The sequence below is a fragment of the Solanum tuberosum genome, unplaced genomic scaffold (genome assembly GCF_000226075.1).
Source record: "Solanum tuberosum cultivar DM 1-3 516 R44 unplaced genomic scaffold, SolTub_3.0 scf00284, whole genome shotgun sequence".
Taxonomy (NCBI): Eukaryota; Viridiplantae; Streptophyta; class Magnoliopsida; order Solanales; family Solanaceae; genus Solanum; species Solanum tuberosum.
This window is the reverse complement of record NW_006239212.1, coordinates 160,762-182,393: the sequence shown is the minus strand read 5'-3', so window position 1 is coordinate 182,393 and position 21,632 is coordinate 160,762. Positions and strand designations below refer to the sequence as shown.

At 34.5% G+C, this 21,632-nt stretch overlaps 3 protein-coding genes across 5 annotated transcripts; 2 read left to right on the top strand and 1 right to left on the bottom strand.

The window, feature by feature from the left end:
• Window positions 1–3,369: 3,369 nt before the first annotated feature.
• On the top strand, window positions 3,370–6,094 carry LOC102604115 (annexin D3-like). Its single transcript, XM_006359116.1, has 6 exons — window positions 3,370–3,448; window positions 3,675–3,817; window positions 4,655–4,882; window positions 5,190–5,402; window positions 5,495–5,584; window positions 5,882–6,094. The coding sequence occupies exons 1-6, from the start codon at window positions 3,370–3,372 to the stop codon at window positions 6,092–6,094; spliced, it is 966 nt and encodes a 321-aa protein (XP_006359178.1).
• Window positions 6,095–7,293: 1,199 nt separating this feature from the next.
• LOC102586654 (ribosomal protein S2, mitochondrial) lies at window positions 7,294–19,386 on the top strand. 2 transcript variants are annotated; one of them, XM_006359058.2, is made up of 18 exons: window positions 7,301–8,081; window positions 9,061–9,152; window positions 9,333–9,423; window positions 10,704–10,764; window positions 10,864–10,941; window positions 11,023–11,067; window positions 11,167–11,243; window positions 14,005–14,077; window positions 15,769–15,826; window positions 15,940–15,986; window positions 16,068–16,130; window positions 17,679–17,710; window positions 17,793–17,859; window positions 18,016–18,099; window positions 18,187–18,285; window positions 18,368–18,472; window positions 18,688–18,759; window positions 18,884–19,386. In XM_006359058.2, exons 1-18 carry the CDS (start codon window positions 7,447–7,449, stop codon window positions 18,926–18,928), a joined length of 1,824 nt encoding a protein of 607 aa, XP_006359120.1. In that variant the 5' UTR covers window positions 7,301–7,446; the 3' UTR covers window positions 18,929–19,386. The 2 variants fall into 2 exon arrangements, with proteins under 2 accessions (XP_015169765.1, XP_006359120.1); XM_015314279.1 differs by lacking the exons at window positions 9,061–9,152; window positions 9,333–9,423; window positions 10,704–10,764; ... (12 more) ...; window positions 18,688–18,759; window positions 18,884–19,386 and adding an exon at window positions 8,179–8,356 and having other exon boundaries at window positions 7,294–8,081.
• Window positions 18,946–21,168, bottom strand: LOC102586329 (probable 3-hydroxyisobutyrate dehydrogenase-like 2, mitochondrial). 2 transcript variants are annotated; one of them, XR_001474993.1, is made up of 2 exons: window positions 20,009–21,168; window positions 18,946–19,031 (listed from the first exon to the last, which is right to left on the bottom strand). XR_001474993.1 is itself a non-coding variant. In XM_006359057.2 (1 exon), the coding sequence occupies exon 1, from the start codon at window positions 21,049–21,051 to the stop codon at window positions 20,143–20,145; it is 909 nt and encodes a 302-aa protein (XP_006359119.1). In that variant the 5' UTR covers window positions 21,052–21,168; the 3' UTR covers window positions 19,749–20,142. The 2 variants fall into 2 exon arrangements, 1 of the variants encoding a protein (XP_006359119.1); XM_006359057.2 differs by lacking the exon at window positions 18,946–19,031 and having other exon boundaries at window positions 19,749–21,168.
• Window positions 21,169–21,632: the final 464 nt, after the last annotated feature.

Below are 21,632 nucleotides of genomic sequence, written 5' to 3'. Positions count from 1 at the left end.
ATCACAAAGTCCCTTGAAGAATCTTTTAGAGTTAATTGCTTTATATATGTAGAGTAGATCAAACTATTTTTTCACTTCAAAATAGATTTGAACCAATTGAAGCATATGGAAATATTTTGATTTCTTATTTAGTGGTAAAATATTGAGATCACTAGATGATGAGAATTTTAAAAAAAATATTGTCTTAACATTTATCTTTCTTTAACACGTAATAGTTATTTTGATATTAACGGTTTAGATTTATTTTTGAATTAAAAGTGTTAAGGGAAATAATATAAGTAGAGATATTGATCTAATGAAAATACCCAATCTAATAAAAAGACTTAATTCTTTTCCAAATACACATATTGTTTATAGAATAATGTTAACAGTTCATGTAACCGTTGCCTCAGCCGAAAGAAGTTTTTTCGAATAAAAAATTGATTAAATCTTCTTTAAGATCAACAATGTCTCAAGAGAAATTGAGTGAATTAGCTATATTATCATTTGAAAATGAATTATTAAAACAAATTGATTATAAAACAGTACCTAATAACTTCGCATCTAACATAGCTAGGAAAGTAGATTTTAAATAAAAGTATATATGATGAAAAAAATTAAATATTAGGGCCCCTCTCTTAAGTTTCGCTTTAGGCCCCCAATGTTGTTGAGTCGGCCCTGGTTTTGATTCAACGTTACTTTGATTAATTTTCATATAACTCTTTTCGTCATCCAAGCAAGCATTATATCGCTTAAATTGGTTGCACGTTCTTCTTGAAACAAGTTCATTAATTGTGCTAGTTGATGCTGAATTTGGTCTCTCATAACTCATGTCTTTGATACCAAGTCCCTCGTTTTGGATCTAGTTATGGAACGTTACAAGGTAAAATATGATGTTTTCCTCCTACAACATATGGTGTTAGTTCATTAAGAGAGAACTACAATCTCTTGAGTTGAAGTACTCAAAAACTTGAACTATTTTCTATTTAAATTTTTTGGGATTGACAGAGAGTTTAAATACATAACTTATAAGATAGGCTGAACTCATCAGTGGCCACTTAAAGTTGACATCATTTTTACTTTGACACTTCAACCCGTGTTTGTTCATTTTAGACACTCAAAGTAAGGTTCTATTGTGTCAGTTTGAAAAACTAGTACTACAAGAAAATAGCTACTACTAGAAGAATTTGCAAATAACTACTAGAAAAAAATAAGTGTTGCAAGCTAGGTAAACTATTGGATGACTAAGGAGTGATACCATTAATATTAGTAGTTCACCTTCCTCTTTATCGGCCTAAAAAAAAATCATAATTTTACTAATTTACTCTTAAGAAACTTTTTTGAAACTTAATAAATTTATTTACACTTTCAAAAAAAAAATGTATAAGTGTAAAATGGGAAAAAAAATCTACTTTGATTTTATAAATTGACAAATAATTTTACGATAATTATTTATAAAAATAGTGAACAACTAATATGAAACAATGAAGTATTTCTTTTCATATATTAACACATAATGTTAGAACATTAGGGACAAACATGCACGCCAATTAATCTAGGACAAACATATGTTAAAATGTACAAAATGTACAAGTAATGTTTCTAACTTAATTAAGTAAAAAACTAGACATCGATCTTAATAATTTCAGTTACTTAATTGATGAGAACTTCTTTATTGTTTTTGTTTATTGCCTAATAATGGCGTTATGTAACGTGTTTTTCTTGCCTCATTTAGTCATTTAACTGAACAATTAAAGTAGGTTAATATTAAAAAAAAACTTAAATAATCAAGTGTTATAAAGATGTGGATATTAAATATATTGGACGTGCAATTATACAAAATCAGATAAAATAAAAAATGATCATATTTTTCAAAAGACGTAGTATACAAGTAGCTAGTACTCATCGAGGATAAGATGTGATAAAGTCACTTGAGATGATTTAAACATGTCCAACATTGATCGAAAATTGTGCATTTTAAGGTCAAAAGATAACCCTTTGTTATTGATCGACTAAAAATTGATTTTAACAAATGAAAAATTGTTGGGTCTCTAAAAGTATTCTTATAACGGTCAAAATTATGCCTCACCGCTAAAAAGTGATAGTTAAAAATTTCATTTTTGTAGAGGAGGTAAATCTAAAATTACATAAATAGAAAAAGGAAAATTGAAAGACCTACCATTTTTTTTATATCTATATAAACTTAGGTAAAAACAGAACATATATCATAAAAGAAAAAAAAATCACAATACATAGTTACATCTAGTAGTTGAGAATATGTCTTATTCAACTTCTATTATTATTAATACAATTATTATTATATATAATTTACTTTTTTTTATTAATACGAGATCATTTATGATACGAAATATTACACAAATATTAAACGATATTCTTGTATTTTGTTTATATAAATTGAGGAAATATTATATCCAGATTTAATACTGTCCAAAATGTTAATCCATCGAAAGTTATATTTACATGTTTTTTCTAAAACACAGATGTAATTAAAATGGTTGCCTAATTTAATATCACAAAATTTATAAAATAATACTTAAAACCTATCCGTCATTAAAACTAAAACACTATATTATCTTACATACAAGATTACATAGCAACAAACATTAATAATGTAAAGGAAAATGAAAATTATTACATCTTATCATTTATCCTGAATAACATAAACATAAATTAATGATTGTAAAAATACATGCCAGGATCTGTAACATAAGCAATGGTGTCAGTGAGCTACTCAACATGAGCAAAGTACATAAATATTTAATTGTGAAGAAGAAGAGGTTCAGAATTTTCGTTGTTTTAAAATGAGAGGAATTCCCTCTATTTACAGACAACAAAGGGTAGTGTGAACAAATGTTTATTGTGCCTTATCGGGAAGGTTACAACTATTTGGAAAAGTTGCAACCCTTCGGAAATGTCATAACCTTTCATAAAAGTCACAACTTTTCATAAAAATCGCAACTTTTCATTAAAGTCACAACTCTTCATTAAATGTCACAACTTTTCATAAAAGGGAAAGACTATTTTTGGAAATAAAATAAATTAAAAGAGAATTCTTATTTGTGGTGGCGCCACGCATATATATATGATATATGATATGATATGAGATACATTTACGTAAATCAGCCGTTAAAAAGGAGTTTAGAATGTAATAAAAGCTAATATAAGGGCATAAATGTCCAAATGAAGTATGAAAGGGCAAACAAGTGGAGGGAAATTGGACAAACAACTAAAACTGAAACTGAAACTGAAATTGAAACCGAAATTCTAATTTATTCATATTTAATTCTCTTCTTATAATAACAACTTGCTAATTTTCTCTTCATTGTTGTGAATTATTATTATTATATTTCTATAGAAGCAAAACAAGAAATGGGCAGTCTCTTAGTACCAGATTTTATTCCTTCTCCAATCCAAGATGCTGAAACACTTAGAAAGTCCTTCAAAGGACATTTTCTCGGTAGACCTCTTTTTTTTTCTTCTTTTGTCATTAACTGATGGGACTCATAGGCGGATTTAGAATTTAAATTCGATGGTTCAACTTTAAACCGTCAAAAATATTGGATTCAGTTGAACAAGTAAAATGCAACTACAAGGATGAATATCAAGTATTGTGTTGCTATTTCCTTTTTTGACATAATGGGTAACGTCCTTCTTTTTGGTGTATTATTTAGGACTGGGAACTGATGAGAAGGCGATAATAACGGTTTTGGGACATAGAGATGAAAGCCAGAGAAAGAAGATTAAAGAAGCATATCAGCAGCTTTATAACAAATCTCTAATTGATGATCTTCATTCTGAATTATCTGGTGATTTCAGGGTATTCTCTTTTTCTTCCTAAAATCATTTGTTATATAGTGGAAGGATAGAGTGTATGCAAACCTTACTTCTACTTTTATAGGATAGATAAATTGTTTCTGATAGACTCTCGACTCAAAAAAATCGTATGAAGAAATGCAAGAGTAAAAAGATAACCAACATAAAAGAAACACAATAGTAATAAAATCGAAGCATAAGATACTGGTAGTGTAATAGTACTAAATGAATCCCAATTTAAAAGAATAAGCTTATGAGCCTACGAGTTCCTTAATGTACCTCTGCAGATTTTGGTCTTTTTTTCAGTTTCATTGGATGATATGAACTGTGGATTAGAAACTGATGGAAGATTTATCACTTGTATAGTTGAGTTAGCTTTTTTTTCACCTATAATTTCTTAGAAAGCTAAATTCACTTCTAAAATAAAAGCATATGATCAACTTCCTGTAAGTATCCAATTTTTAAGTTTCCATTCTACAACTATTCAAAGAACTTAACTATTATATCCATAGGAAAACCTTCAAAAGTATAGTTTCCAATCTTGTTAGTCAAATTTCATCACAAAATTTATAATGGTAAATCAGTCGTTACTTAGCTTGTGCTGGTGGTAGGTAGCAAGTTCTCCCTCCTCAAAGGAATAGTCGAGGTGCACAAGCTGGTTCGGATACCATCATTATCAAAACTAACTAAATAAAAAGTAAAAGAATTAGAAATGATAAGCTTGTTACTTGTTCCTTTCCTGTGGATGAGCAACTTTTGAATGGTAAAAAAGTATGGTTACTACTTTATTTTTCTTCTCAAAGTTTTGACTTTTTCGACTTTCATGTTTGATGCATGATAGAAAGCAGTGATCCTCTGGACACATGATCCTCCTGAAAGAGATGCAAGGCTAGCGAATGAGGTCTTAAATTCATGGATACATGATGTAACCCGTCTACAAGTGATAGTAGAGATAGCCTGTGCATCAACTCCTGATCATCTGGTTTCTGTGAGACAAACATACTGTGCTCTCTTTGGCTGTTCACTTGAAGAGGATATCATAGCACATGTTTCTCTTCCTGTCCAAAAGGTGAATTTATTTCATCGTTTACAGCCGGACACTATTAATTGAAGATGAACATGTTCTTTATAAAATGAAAAAGATCCAAATTTACCTCTTTACTATATGAATTGTCTTAGTTTTATCCCCTGTTACACTTTGGTGTCATTCATACCCTTATCGTTACCATATCTTCTTATACTTGCCCTTGCCTTTAGTGGAGCTTCAATGTCAAAATACTTTGCGAAATAGCTCCAACCCTTTTCTTTTTACAAAAAATAATAATTGTTCATTACCATTGAAGTTCCTAGTAATAAGCTCAGAGCTTGTTGTGCAGGTTCTAATCAGTCTAGTCAGTTCCTACAGATATAACAAGGAACTAGTCGACCATAGTACTGCTAATCTAGAGGCTTCGAAGCTTCGTGAAGCCACTAGAACAAAACAATTAGATAGTGATGAACTTGTTCTGATACTAAGCACAAGGAACATTCATCAGCTTAAGGCAACTTTCGAGTGCTATAAGCAAAACTATGGATTCTCCATTGATCAGGTCAGTGATCTTTAAGCCACCAGATTTACTTTGCTTTAACTATTCTTGCTCCTCTATTAATCTTATCTTGTTGGATCAACTTTCCATTACAGGATATAACGAATTGTGGTGAAAGTCTTTTGGAATCTATCTTGAAAGTGGTTATCTGGTGCATAAACTCCCCAGAGAAGCATTTTGCTGAGGTAACAAAAATAGTCATAAAAGATTATTTTATTAGACTTTCTTCATTTTCTTGTTCTTTAGTACCTTTTTCCCTGTAGTAGAATCCTTCTAGTTTGGTGCAGAGCTGTTGTCTGGTGCAAGTAATTATTTTTTGGAACTTGTTGTAACATCATCACCCCCTCAAACACTTTCACTTGATATCGAACAATTTGACCGCTTTATCATCACTCCCCCCCCTGGATATCTAATAGTATTGCTTATAATCACCTAATGACAGTGACTAAATCATGCATCCTTTTTTCTCCCTCCGCTTTTAGGTCGTAAAGGTCTCCACCGATGGACTAGGAACTAATGAGGATTCTCTAAGTAGAGCCATTGTAACTAGAGCTGAAATTGATATGATCAAAGTTAAGGAAGAATATCTCAAAATGAAGGATACTGCTCTTGAATATGCAGTAGCTGATGATACATCAGGTCACTACAGGGAGTTCCTGATGACCCTGCTTGGTGCCAATGATAGTAGTTTGTAGTGTTTGTATCCACTTATCATTGGTAAAAATATCAAGAGTTGGTGATATTGTCATTTAACTTTGTTTGCTTTCATTAGACCCTTGTGGTCCAGCCCTTCTCTGGACTTGTGCATAATGGGAGCTTAGTCCACCGAGTTGCTTCCTTTTTTTTTGCTTTGAAGTTGATGATGAATCAGTATTGGTGAGGGTGATCTTTGATATTATTTGTGTTACGTAGCATTTAGAAGAAGAATGATTGTTTACCTTAATTGTGGTTTGGCACTTTGTTTGAATAAATGTTGGTTATTGTGTTCATAGATACAAAACATTATTACAGGATTTGAGCAAAAATTATTAGGTTCCCGTGAACCCTCCCCAACAAGTTGATCCGCCCCAGAGTGCAATTGTTTTATCCATGTTACAAGTGTCCACTCTACCACACCATTCTAACAACTAAGAATCAATTAAATTTATGCCACAAGAACATTTTGAAGTACAAAAAAACGAAGGAAGTGTAACATTGATTATTTAAGGATTGCTTGAGCAATAAATCCCTACGTTGTCATTTTCTCCTCCCCCGTGGTCCATTTTCATTTGAAAAATGTAAGTCCTTTTATCTTGAGAAAAGACTCTAGTATAAATTGTTAATTTTTTTTTTAAAAAAGGAACGTGTGAAATCAAGAAAGTAATTAAATTTAATACAGATAAATTTTGCAAATTCCTTAATAGTCAAAATTTGTGAACAATTTAGCTAGATATCTAACATATAAATAGCATCAAGTTGATGGTAGACATATAATATTGGTTCAAATATGTGAATTATTGAATATCCATCTAGTAGAATTATTGAATAATTTGCACCAAAATTATGTCCGCTCAACACAATTGAACAACACAAAATATGCTCATTCGATAGAACTTGTCAATAATTTTCATCAAAGTTATTACTCACGTCAACATATCTTGTTAAAACATAATATCACATCTTCCTCCCAACAAATACTCTACTTATGAAAATTTATAGTTCACTTGCGAAAGTTATAATTCTCGAAGTTATTTTCTGGATAACACAAATAATCGAGCTGAGCAGATCTAATACTTAATGTGTTGATTATATTACAAAAAAATTATTTTTTCACGAAAAATATATTTTGAATTATACCGTGGACATTAATTATTAATTTCCCAATTTTTTTACAAAATTTTATATGCACTTCATTTATATGGACAAGTGAACTGATAGAGTACAATTGGACGACTTTAGCGGCCGGAGGCATCAGCCCTTCGTGCTCAAACCCAAAACCCTTAAACCCTCAACTTCCATTGTCGATCTATACAACAAACTACAACCCATTTCCCTATTTTCTCACACAATGACAATCCATTCGGTAGTAATCCAAAAGCTTCTAAGCACCAACGCCCACTTGGGTCGCCGTGTGGCGGCACACCACTTCAAAATCTACTCAATAGGTTCCAGGAATGGGATGACAATCGTAGATTCCGAAAAGACATTGATCTGCCTCCGTAACGCCTGTTCCTTCATTGGGGAACTCGTTCGCCAAAGAGCCCGCTTCATTTTCGTCAATACCAACACCCTTTTCGATGAAATTATCGATCAGATGACGGAAACGATTGGGTGTAGGAATGATACTTCTTGGCGTCTTGGAGGCTTTTTAACAAACAGTTCGAGTCCGAGAAAGTTTCGAGGAAGGAATAAGAAGTTGAACCTTACGGCTATACAGCCACCGGATTGTGTGGTTATCTTTGATACGGAGAGGAAGTCTTCAGTGATTCAAGAGGCTGCTAAGTTGCAAATTCCGATTGTGGGTCTTGTTGATTCGAGTATGCCGTTGGATATTTACAAGAAAATTACCTATCCTGTGCCTGCCAAGGATTCCGTGCAATTTGTGTATTTGTTTTGTAATTTGATTACAAAAACTTTCCTTTACGAGCAGAGAAGATTGAATGCTGCCTTGGGAGCTTCTGCAATTGCAAAGCCTGAAATTAGGTACGATCAATTTTTTAGGTGTGATGACTTGAAACTTGTACATGTTTGTCTATTTGTGATATGAATTTCACACTCATTGAGGTAAAAATGTATATAGGACACTAGCTGATTGGGGGAAAACTGAGGGGTTCAACTTTACCTATTTGATTACATTATTTTGACGGGTGGATAATGAATGATACACGATGGCGTTGAAAACTAGGAGAAAAGGATTTGGTCGCCTATTTTCGTTGATGAGTAATAGCAATGGATATGGATATTAAAACATGGCTGCCTCCAACTTTACAACATTGCTGTGATAGTTCAAAGGTACCATAGCTTTAGATCTCTTTTAAGAATATAATAAAGGAGTTAGCTTTGAGGCTGGGTAGCATTCTAGAATTCCAGTAAGAAAAAGAACAAAGTTCTAGAATTTACTAGGAATAACACCAGAAGGTATAGTCTAAAGAACCTTCTCAAGAAAAAGTAAGTTAAAATTTCTAATTGATAATATCGTCTAAAAGGGTGTTGGTATTGACGAGGTGTCGTCTTCCATTCTGCCTTCCTTTCATTGTCGATTTTCTCCAAACTCCAAGTCATAATTGCTTCTTCCACAGCCCTTGGTAACATTAACACCCAAGAGAAATTAAGCAATGAGAATGCAATTGTTTACAGTTTACCATCCAAATCCGCAATGCAACAAGAGATGATTGGTTCCTTATTAGCTTAGTTAATTGGAAAACCGATAGTGTATCATATTTTCACTGATCTGAAATTCAATTTTGTCTAACAATCTCTTCCTGCTCACTAGCTATAGAATTGCTATACGTTACGACTGAAGTATTTAAAATAGTTTTGGTATCTAGATATAGTATAGAGGGTTGTAGTTCTGAATGTTGTGTGCTTCTATTATCACTTCATTGATTTCAAGCAGTATTTCAAGTTTTAATTTACTGCTTTATTGACGTTTCCCCCCTTTCTGCCTGAAATTTGGCTGTAGAGAGGAAGTTGAACAACTTGACAAGATCAAGACAGTCGGCAAGGATAAAATTTATGTTCTGCCTTATGAAAGATTAGAACCCGCTTCTGAGGGTAAGTATATGATTCTTATGCTCTTCTTGATTATTCCTTATAAAAAATATTCTTGTTGATTCTTTGTCCTTCTTACAAACACTTGTGGTTTTAAAGGTACATAGGCATTAAGGTAACTTAATCATGTTTTATTTATGTATCTGATTGATATAACAATCACTTGGTCTCCTTTTTATGCAGATGCTACCGAGACTAAGCAGCTACTGGACAAACTTGTCGTGTTAAAGTTTAATGGTAATTTGGGATCTGATATGGGTTTCAGTGGACCAAAGTAAGCATTCAGTTGAGAGTTGAGATATATCATTAATTAACACCAAAAGATTAGTGTCTCTAACATTATTGTTATTTACTCAAAGCTGATACTTTGTAGAATATATGATCTCTCCAGATAGAAATGTTTTTATTTCTCTTTTTTGATTAAGAGTGCCTTTTTTAATATTATGGTATGCGGGATTTTTGCACACTTGCACCACCTAGAGCTTCTGTTTTATTATGTTTATAGATACTGCTGCAGTGATAGCTTGAGTTTATTTGAGAGGTACTTCATACCTGTTAGACTTTCATAAATTCTGCAACTTATGCTTTCCTGGTTGGAAAATGAAGTAAGAACCTTACCGGTTTATATTACATTCTCCTCCCGAATTATTTCTAGAGGAGAAAGTGACACTTCTGTACCACATAGATTGCAAAAACTTCCTTTCCATTTGGATGGTGACTACTGTTCTGTAAATAAAACCTTCCACTTATTTCGAAATGACAGTCAACTCCAATTTTGATCTCATTTCTCAATGAACACTTTGTTTTCCTCTCTTACTGTACTTGATGTCCAAAAGTTTTCTTTTCCTCCTTTTATTATTCCTAAGTGATCACAGCCTATAAGCAAATTCGTTTGTTGTACTAGTAATTAGACTGACGAATCCATTCTACAGTTATAAGATTTTAGCTGCAATGAACTTCTGGTAATAACATTTAAGGCTCTCTTTCTTGATTCTCAATATTGTTCTATAGAGGAGTCTAATGTTCTAATTCCGGAAATTTATATGCAAATACCATAGGGTTTTAGCCTTATAGAGAAATGGATCTTGGACTGTTGATTATCTGAATATTTTTGTGTATGTGATCTCTTACAAGTTTGTTTGTTGTGCACACTTTGCTATTCTAACCTTCATTTCATATATCACCAAATGCATTGGTTGCTGACTTTTGAAGTCATTGCATTTGACTTTTTACCTTAGAAGAAAAGAAGAAACACGAGTTAAGGTGGGGTGGAAGACTTTCACCCCTTTATCTTTATCCATGGAAATATCTTTTACTTTTAACAGAGCTTACTCATGACCTGTACTGATTTGAAGTTCTTAGTGTATTAGAAGAGACAATACTTTTTTGTGGAGTGAATTCAATGTTCAATCACAAAAATGCTGTGTTCTGGAATGATATGTAAAGGACCCATGCAGCTGCAGTTAAATTACAGATTCGATCTGTAGTGCTTTTTGATAAATTATCTTGCTCTTGCTTTTATCTTTATTTATTTAGTGTTGCTTTGATATACAGATCTGCACTTGAAGTATGTAACGGATTAACTTGTCTAGATTTCGTCGTCAATCATATTGAGGTAGGTATTTCCCAGTTTCTTATGCAACCCATTGTTTAGTCTCTTATGCTGATTTGTAATGTGTAAATTTTGGACAACTGACTGGATATGTGTTTGCAGTCCATCAACTCAAAATATGGTTGCAATATTCCATTGCTGATGATGAATACTCCTAGTACACATGATGGCATCATGAAGGTGACTGATGTTATATCACATGTGTTCTGAGCTTTTTTAATGTGATTTTCTGGGAACTAATTAGCTAATAACTTAAATTAGGTTCTGGAGAAGCACCCAAATAAAAATATCCACACTTTCACTCAGGTTTGTTAAAATATTCTGACGTGTGATGCGTTTTCTGTTTTATTATTTTCTGCACTTCATTTTTTTATGAAGTAAATAGCTCTTACAATGGGTTTTTAGAGCCAACGTCAACAAGAAAATATTGAAGATATGTCAGAGTCGCGGACCCTCAATAAATCCAGTGCACAGGAAAAGTTGTACGTTTTCGTCCGTCTCTTCTACCCATCTTGCTATTGCTCTCTGCTTGTACATATTTAGCATTTTAAATTATTTGCAAAATGTGTCATTTTTGGACTAGAAGTACTATGTTGTAATTCAAGGACATATATGCCTGTTTTATGAGAACAACTTTTACCCCGTGTGACCTCCCTCCACTTGAAAAAAGAAGCTGAAAAAAATAAAGGAAAATGATATGGAAGTTGAACCTTTTTGCACTTCAGTAATCCTGTAGAGCTGTTACTTCTGAATCATACTTTCTTTTAATTTTGTGTCTTTTTGGTGTGATCATTGGATACACGTGTGTAGTTCATTCTCCACCACCATGTATGCGTTCTCATCCTACTTTCTTTATGCAACTTTGTGGGTATTCTGAAGTTCTATGCATACCACAATTTTTGTTTGTTTCTCTGTTTCTTCACAAGCTTTTATCAAGGATTGATATTATATCCTGCTCCGATAGTGATCCCCTTCTGATCGGAATTGGAAATTGAACCTTCTTGCAATTTATAAATATAATGCATTGTCTGCCTCCATATATGATTTTTCATGGCTATTTTCCCTAAGAAACTTTGTGGATTCTTTAAGTTCCATTTATACCAGAACTTAATGTTTGTATCTCTTTATTTTCTCTGCCAAAACAATGCACATGAGAATTGGCGGCTCTGTTTGTTTAATAAGTTTTTATTTTTGGTTGCTTGTGTTGATGCCTTGCTCTACTGAGTTATACTAGAGAGCTGTGGACTCTTAATAAAATACTAGTTTGATGGATGAGGGGTTCTATTCTAGGAAGTTTTGGTAAATATTGAATTTGAAACAATTGTTATTTTTGGAAGGGATATCAGTTGGTTACTTACTCCTTCTCTTCTTTGTGCCTGTGAGTACAAAGTTTGATACTCCAATGAAATGGAAGATTAAAGAACTTATGAAAAAAAAAAAGAAGATAAACGGGATATTTATTTCACTCGGGTTGAAACAATCCACCATGCCACCCAATCTTGTTTTGCAACTTATCTCTGTTTTGAATTTTTAAGTGGTTGAATGGTGCTATTTTTGTTTTTCGAGAACTTCTCTTTTTCTCCGGAGAACTCTTTGAAAGAAGTTTCTGAAACAGTTAATGTGAGACTGTGTGACCGTAGCAAATTTTACAGACAAGTCTGAGCAGTTACATTTTGGGAAGATCTATTAGGCTATACAACTAAATTACTCACCTCTTTTTGCATAATTATCTTCAACAGAATCTCAATTTTTTATTTATATATTGAACTCGATGAATAATGAGGCCGCTCCTCCTCCCTTCTCCATTTAACCGAGCTTTTGTCCGCGGAAGGTTTCCAACCCTTGACATCACTGCGCTCTTACCACTAGACCGAAGCCCTGGGGTTCCTAATTTTATTATTTAGAATTAAACAATCAAAATATATTTTGCTATGTAAAATCAGAAATCTGCATTGATACAACTTTGCTGTGTATAATTCTTGAATGTTGGCCTCTAGGCATTCAGTTGATTAACTCTTCCTTATGCCTATGTTGATTTTCCGCATCCTTTTGGGCGCTCCAAATTCAATATCTTGAAATTTAGGGCCTAGCGAGGAAAAGGTCAAACGACTGGGAGAGATGTATTGCAGAAGTGTATCTTGCATAAGATGTTGTTTGGAGGGGGGGAAACTTCTCTAGGACGTAGTGCAACATAAAAGCTACCTGGAATTTACTTTTTCTTCTTGGTACTGCCTTTTTCCCTTTTCCAATACGAGAAACTTGAAGGAATCTTGTGGTACGTCTTCATTTATCATTCCATTCTCTTGGAACAACGAAATCGATTGCATTGCAGCACCACAACTCCCTCAAATCTCTCCTCACGTCACTCTTCTTATGCTGACTAAACTTTTAGTGCGTATGTTTAGTCTTACTTTTACTTAAGAACGACATCACAATGAGTAAATAAAATCTATCCACCATCATGTAGATTGTGATCTATATTTTGCATTTCTGTATACGAGTTTTTACCGGTTGATTAAAGCATTTAGACAAGGACTTTTGGCAAGTCTAGGGAACTAGTTAATCTGCAAATAGTGATATCTTTTGTATGGTTTGGGTCATTGTGATAGTATGAACCAAAACAAAGGAAAAGGTTTACTCAGTGAGTTTATGATTCTCTATCCATCCCCTGCCTGAAAACACCTCTACTCTGGCACTCGCTTCTCAAATATTAGAAAGAAAGAATAAAACTTGTTACCAATAATAATTAATCATCACATTTGATGATAGAGCAAGTTGAACATGTATGTTTTTTAAGCATCGTGCATGTGTATCAGCTTGAAACTGGATCAAGGGTACAACACTACATTTGAAGTTGGATGCTAACTTTTTTTAAAAAATCTCAAAACAGTTTGTTGCTATGTTAATTTAGTGAGTAAATTTCTGGATAAGAACTACCTACAAATCGTAACTACAGGGACACTATGGATTCTTGAGTAAGAGATTGCTTGTGTTCGAGAAGGATTCTAAGGTATTTTATTGATTGTAGAAGCGAAAGGAAGCAAAAGAAGAGTCTGTTATGATGTCCTTATTAAGGCATTTCAAAAGTGTTTATTCAAAGATAAGTTAGGCTGCAGTGGTATCTAATCAACACTTATTTCTTACTGAAGCACTTGATTTGCTGTCAATGATTGCCATGAATCTCAGCTTGTTTTGATCTTGAACTATATTGGTTTTTATCTAATGTCTGTTTTTTCATGGTAGATATCCATCCAACCTGCTGGAGGTTTTCCTTTCTTTGAACAGCAGTGGGAAGCTTGAACCGCTAATTTCTCAGGTAGAGATGTGTATGGTGTTGAGTTTTATTGCTACCCAAAGTAAGACCTTAGCAAGAAAGTTAGGCAGTATTATTATTTATGCTGTTTTTTCCTATACACACGCACACATACTATGAAAAGAGAAAATATCTAATTGAATTGAGATGTTATCAACGTAAAAGAGTACCTCTATCTTGGAGTTTATAGTTACATGAAACGAGGAAATTCAAACTATGTGAAATAAAGAAGTACTAAATAAGGAAAACCACCTACCCTTCGGGGTGGCCCAGTGGTTTGAGCTTGGGACTTCCATGTTGGAGGTCTCAAGTTCGAAACCCCTTGTCAGCGAAAGCAAGGGGTTTGCCTTTTGGGTCGAGCTCGTCGCACCAGGCTTGCCTAGTGCGGGTTACCTCTCCTATGTGGTTTGCGAGCTATTGCATAGGAGCGGGGGTTTTACCCTGTGCGCACCCAAAGGGTAGCGGCTGCGGGTTTCCCTTGTCATAAAAAAAATAAGGAAAACCACCTATGCTGTTGTCCCAAAAGGATTTAGTTCAAGTGAGAAATGTTGAGAAACTTGTGACTTAGATCTCAGGTTCGAGTCCTGTGACATGTGAACTAAGCTTGGTATTTGAATGGAGAAGGGTAGAGAAGTGGATCTGTTACCTTCGAGTTTTGAAAGTTGCAGTTGGTCTAAGGGCTGATCCCATACAGATTTCTCGGGCATCCAAAAGAAACCTACACGGTGATATTTCTCACCCTCTTATAGGTGGTGACTCAACTTGAATTTGCCAATTTTGAAAACAAGAGAATTCAGTAAGTCAAGGTATTTAAACTAGTTGCATGGATAGTGTCTCTCAAAATAACGAACAATCCCCGGAGAAAAGGGTGCTGGAATTATTTCCTAGAAAAATCACTGGAAATAGTATATCGGAGAAAGTGCTTTCTCTAGTGGACATGTAGATGAATCTTTTGTCTGTCCCTGGAGAAAGGTAGGGAGATGCTATTCCCCATCTTATCATCAGCGTTGCCTTAACGAACAGCTAAAACGTAGCCAAAAAATTGTCAGAACGACTAAAATTCAATGTTCAAATTAATGATCTAACACCTCTTTACTCTGATACCAAGAAGAAAAAAGAGAACACATTTTTTTTAAGGAATGTATGCTTGAAAAGTTGCAATGAAGAATGGTTGGAATAGTGGTCGATGGTGATGATGTCGCCAGAATAATCACCAGAAGCCTGATGCCACCGGGGACGTCAGGGAAGATACAAGAACAATAAATTTTTGAAAAGAAGGAAAATTTTGTCTTCACAAGGTTTTAGAAGTTCTGATACCATATGGGTTAAAGGATCAAGGCTTCTTATTGAATTTGATAACAAAAATAAAAGAGGACTCCTTGTACCGTAATTTAGGCTAACACTAAACAAGCAAAAATCCTACTTATTGAAAAATGAGTTATTTGACGAGGAAAATTACCTAAAATTGAGATTCATAATTATGATAAAATTAGGAAAGGTTGCTCTATCATATTCTAATGCAGAGCAAATCTAGAACAATCTTTCGTGTAATTGCATGAGTTCTCTTGACTATCAACTAGCATGTTTGTGCAAACATACATGTAAATATATTTCTCAATTATGTGAGGTTTGCTAACTTGAACATCATGCTGAATATGGAACATTCTTCAATGTTATATGTATGTATATTACAGGGTAAGGAGTATTTCCTGCTGCTGCAGTCAGAAAACCTTGCTGAAGTTGTTGACCCAAGTATCCTTTTGCTAGTTTTATAACTTGTTTATTGTTTTTCTGCATGAGGTGATTGGAATCTTTTATCTTCTGAGTGATATTGTTTTGGACAGCTCCTTGATTTGCTTGTTCAGAAATTCTGAATCATTTGATTAAAAACAGCATAGAACATTGCGTCGAGGTATCACCAGGCAGCTGCTAATTTCAGCTCTTTTCAGTTTGCTGTACCTGCTTGCTGCTGCTATAATTTTCAGTATTTCAGGTAATGCCTACCACCTCAGGAACGGAAGAGACGAGTCTTCCGCCTCAGGAAGGAAGGATTCAGGTTGGTTATGGCCTGCATTCATTATGTTGTTAGACTATATGTCTCTGTTCTGACAACATTTAATTTCACGCAAGAGGTCCGAGTTTTACACTTGACCTGAACCAAGTTACCTGTCAAATATAACCCCGACTACAGTTTCTAAAACTTTGACGAAACATAAGAAACCAGCATGTAGTTCTCAGCAGACCAGAGCAATTTGGAGTTTATCAATGTCCCTGTTCCGACTCTGTCTAAAAATAAAACCTGTTCTGGTGTTTAATTTCACACATGAGGTCCGAATTTTACACTTGACCTGAATCAAGTTAGCTGTTTATTCCGACTCTGTCTAAAAAATAAAAAACTTGTTCTGATGTTTAATTTCACACATGAGGTCCGAGTTTTACACTTCACCTGAACCAAGTTAGCTGTCATAAATAACCCCTGCAGTTTCTAAAGCTTTGAGAAAATGTAAGAAACCAATATATGGCTCTCAGCAGATGAGCAAAATTCATCAGTCAAAACTGGAAGCCAAGTGATAATTTTTTTTCTTTCTTTTTAAATATGTAAAAGTTTGTTCCTAAAGCAGGGAATAAGTCATAAAAGAAAGTTCTTGTCCACACCAGAGATAATTAAAGGTGTGCTTAGTATGATGGTTATACAGTACAAGAGATTGGATAACTGTTGAACTGTTGGTTGGACAAATTATAAGTTCCAATGCACTCCCTGAAACCTAGATGTTTAGTTAGTTTATTCATCAAGGGGTTACTGTTAATAATATTATCTTACTTCATTATAAAAATTTTTAAAAAGAGTTCCTAGTGTTGGTTCATATTTGTTTGAAATTTGGGTTCGGTGAACTTTTCCATCTAGATGTTAATGGGTCAAGTTATATGCCATGAGAAAAAGACAATTGAGGGGGAACAAATTTGTTTAGATTTTTTTGTTTTTTCGTTAGAACTAAATCAAATTGTAGGAATCACTAAATTGAATTACCATGTCTATTGTTCAGATGCATCAGTTATCTCTAACTTGATCATGGATCCATTAGGTGAAAGTTGCATTGATATTAGTCGAGATGTTTTTCCTCAACTCCCCCAGCTAATGTTTTTCCCAAAATCTTCATTTGGCTTGATTCTGTTTATTTCAACTATTACGACAAGGGTATGGCTGTGTCATGCATATTTTTTAAACCTGTTTTTTCCCCTTGAGCTGAGGGTCTATCTGAAACAGCCGCTCTACCTCCCAAGATAGGGGGTTAAGGATTGCATACAGTCTACTCTCTCCAGATCCCAATTTTGTGATTACTCTGGGTATGTTGTTATTGGTGTACATCAAAAGACTTTTTAAACTCCTTGAATGCACTGATACTGGATTCTTAACTTACTCTATGAAGTAATACCAGAATCAAGTAAATGTGACATAGGCTTTCACAATCAGTCTCCTTCCTTCCTGCACACCCTGTAAATTTATGTATTTGTGAACTGTTACAGTGCAATTTATTAGAGTTTCAAGGATTTGCATTGTATGATGAATCTTATTTTTTTGTTTTTCATTGTTCGTGGCCCGAAGTCAAAGGAGCATGTCAAATCAATCAATACAATGTAAGTGATTTGGTTTTTATTTTTCTTTCATGGTGGAAAATATAGTGGAATCAAATCATTTTGCTCTGTTGTAATTTTTCAGGTGGATGAGTATGAGCTGCGTTGAGAGGCTACTACAAAGAAATGATCTGGGTTTTACCAGTTCTAAGGTATTATTATCCAAAGGTCACAAGATATGTTTCTGAAGCAATAGCACCTTCAAGTAGAAATATATTGTTTCACATATACACCAAAGCTTGTTTTATCTTTGTTTGGTGTTTCTCTTTCTGATATCATCTGTCACCTTACCTTCTCATGTGATCCAGTTTTTCGATCGAGCATTTGCTATTGATACTCCATGGTCAAGATACCTTCCAGTTGAGAGAACATCAGATTTGCTCATTTTGCAGGTTGAAGGGTGGTCTTGTTAACTATATTTTCTACACATGATATAAGACTACATCTACTAACTTTGTCATCATTATTATATTCTGCAGTCAGATCTCTACACCTCAGTTGAAGGCACACTTGTGAGAAATGCAGCAAGAGCAAATCCCAAGGATCCTTCTATTGAGCTAGGACCTGAGTTTGGAAATGTAAATATGTGCATCCATCTTTTTCACAACGTTCATTTATCAGTTTATTTCATATATTAAACATATGTAAATTGTTGATCAGGTTGATGATTTCCGTAGTCTTTTCAAGTCAATTCCAAGCATTATAGAACTTGATAGCTTGAAGGTGACGGGGGATGTTTGGTTTGGAACTGGCATAACTCTAAAGGTAAGAAATGTACATCAATAATCTCATCAGGATGGTGTCTTTTTTTCCCCCCAATAAACACCTATCATGTCGACATGCTCTGCTTTGATGCATTCTTTTGGTCGTAATATTCAGGATTTTTAACTTTTTTTTTTGAGAGAGAGAACTATTAGGCGTTTGTTTTTCTTTCAAAATGCTCTCTAATACTTGCTGATTTTCTTTATTTGAAAATTTAGGGGAAAGTCAGTATTGCTGCAAGACCAGGCATGAAAATAGTTATTCCTGATGGAATGGAGCTTAAAAATAGGGTAAGTGACTTGAAGATTGTATTCAATAGCTTGTCACTTAGATTATAGGACTTGTATTCTCAAAAATAGACGATTGCCATCTCGCTTAAATTTTATTCTGAGGGACTTTTTTTTGTATTACCAGATTATAACCAGCCAGTCAGACATTGGAGGACCGAGTTCCTTGTAGATGGGATTCTGCAATATGAATGTATATCTTAACCCGAAGAGGTATTTATCGTCATACCAGGTGATTACAAGCCTGAAGACTTAGAAGGATGTCCCAATCAAACCTGCATTTGGATGTTTATGAAAAATGATAGGCATCAGAATTTTGTTGTAATAAAGGTCGTTTTTTCTCTACTGTTCCTAGATTCAGTGTCTCCCAGAAAGAAAGTAGAGATACAGTGAAGAGGAAAAGAAAGCATCATAAATGTCATCGTTTATTATTGACAATTGAGTTACCATTTTCCGCTGTCGAAATTTAGAATTGTTAAAAGCTATTGTTTCTTTATTCTGATAAGTCTGACTACAAAATAGGTAGACAATTTATCTATTTTCTTCTTGTTAATCTCTGTAATCAGTTATGGGGGAGACCAAGAGTTTCCCTTGGCACAATATTCTTTTGGAGAAAATTGTTTTACCCAACAACTAACTCCTCACGTACCATTTGGACTCACCGAGTATGTAGTTTTATTCTTTAGTTAGTTGCTTTTCAATTTTTTGTTTTCAGGGTTTGTTCTCATCAACAATCAACAGTATAAAATTGGATAAATACACATTACGCATAATGATCCTAACCAAATTTGATCTCCTACTCCAACTTTGAATTTTGTAACATATCTGATTCAATTCAGTATTGTAACTTTGAAGATTTACAAGCAGCTTCTTGTTTGAAAATTAAAGTATTAACTTGATTTCTAAACTATGTTAATCTTTTTCACATTTAACATTTTATCCAATGAGAAAGCCTTACTATGCGTCGCGGAGGACTACATTTATCCACTTAGTCTGAACTGAAAATCAAAATGGAGATACCTAACTTGCCAGACTGTTAGTGAGATTATAACCATATCTCAAAATAGCATTGCACAGTTTAAGCATGAACTGAAACTGAGTACAGCATAAATGGAAGGTTATCACTTGTCAGCCTAAAACCATCATTCACCAACAAATAATGGCTGACTAATCCATTTAACAAACAATTGTAAGGGCCAATTCCAGCATTGTAGTGTCACACAATACTAAGCATAGCCAAAACAAAACTCACCAATATAGCTGATGTGACTCCGTTTCTTATAGCTTAAGTCTATATCCACAGCTGACGTCCACTTCTGCAACTGATGAGATGCAAAGATGCCCAAGTCAACAAGAACATTGGCACAAGATTAAGATCTCGTAATCTCACTTGCCATTGATTCTCTCGATAACAGTAATAAGCCCTTGAGTGCCAAGCTTCCCATCTCCATTAGCAACCATAGCAGAAAACAACTGCTTATTCAATGCAGCACCAGGCAACACCACAACGTCGTCACCCTGCTCTGCTCCAACATCTAAACCCATTCCCAAATCCTTTACCATGTACTCTGTAAACCCACCAGGCCTAAAGTCTCTCCCGATCATTCTTTCTCCAAACAACTCCATAACCATAGAACCAGCTGCTCCTCCCTTCACTGCCTCCATAAACTTCCTCTTATCCAACCCCGCCTTCTCCGCAAACACCAATCCTTCACTCAACCCCATCATGTTCGCCCCAACAACAATCTGATTCGCAATTTTACAGCTTTGCCCTTTTCCTGGACCACCCACAAAAGTCGCCTTACCCAACACATCAAGCAAAGGGTTTAACCACTTCACCACATCCTCATTTCCACCAGCCAAAATTGCCAATTTCCCTTCCCTCGCCCCAATATCTCCTCCAGACACAGGGGCATCAACAGCCCAGCAATTCTTCTCTTGGGCGGCATCAAAGATTTGCTTAGCGAGGATTGGATGACTGCTGGTATGATCAATAATGACGCTATTGGGATTAAGAGATGAAATCAAACTCTCTAAGACAATTTGTCGAACATCTGATGGGTGACCCAACATAGTGAAAATAACATCACTGTTGCGTGCGAGATCAGCTGGGGAATCAGCAAGAAGTGCACCTTGGGATTGAAGATGAACAACTTTAGAAGGATTTCGAGCGTAGATTGTGACGGAATAGCCAGCGGAGAGAAGGCGAGAGGCCATGGCGCCGCCCATTACGCCGGTTCCTATCCATCCTATTCGGGTTCGGGTCGGGTTTATGGGAGCTGGGTAGGAAGTCATCGGCGGAATTCTGACAGTATCAGAAGAAAGATATGCAGATAGAACAAGGAGCACTCTCTTCAATGATTGGATATTTAATCCGTCTCTTTATTGAACTCAATTTCGAGCTAAAGTGACACTTATTTTGCAAAGGATGACTTAACATTTTAGTGTTGCGTATGGAATTGAGCACATTAACACTTTGTTTGGATGATTGTTATGTATCGTATTGTATTATGTTATATTGTATCGTATTGTATTGTTTTAATGAATATATTGTATTGTTCTCCGTCCTTATATAATGTCACAAATGCATAATTTGAATGATAAAACCTACGAGAAAAGTAGAATACATGTAGAGCTACTTTGAAAATGTAGGGTAAAAGAAGAAATATAATCCCTATGTCCCTAATTACTTGTCCATTTTTACTTTTTTATTTGTCCCTCCTAAATACTTGTCCATTTTGACAAATCAAAAATGACAACTTTTTTTTTACCTATTATACTCTCAATTAATTACTTTGAAAATGGTAGAACTTCTTGAAAATCTTAAATTGTTAATTCATTCACTTCATAATCAATAAAGGTAAAATGGTAAACTC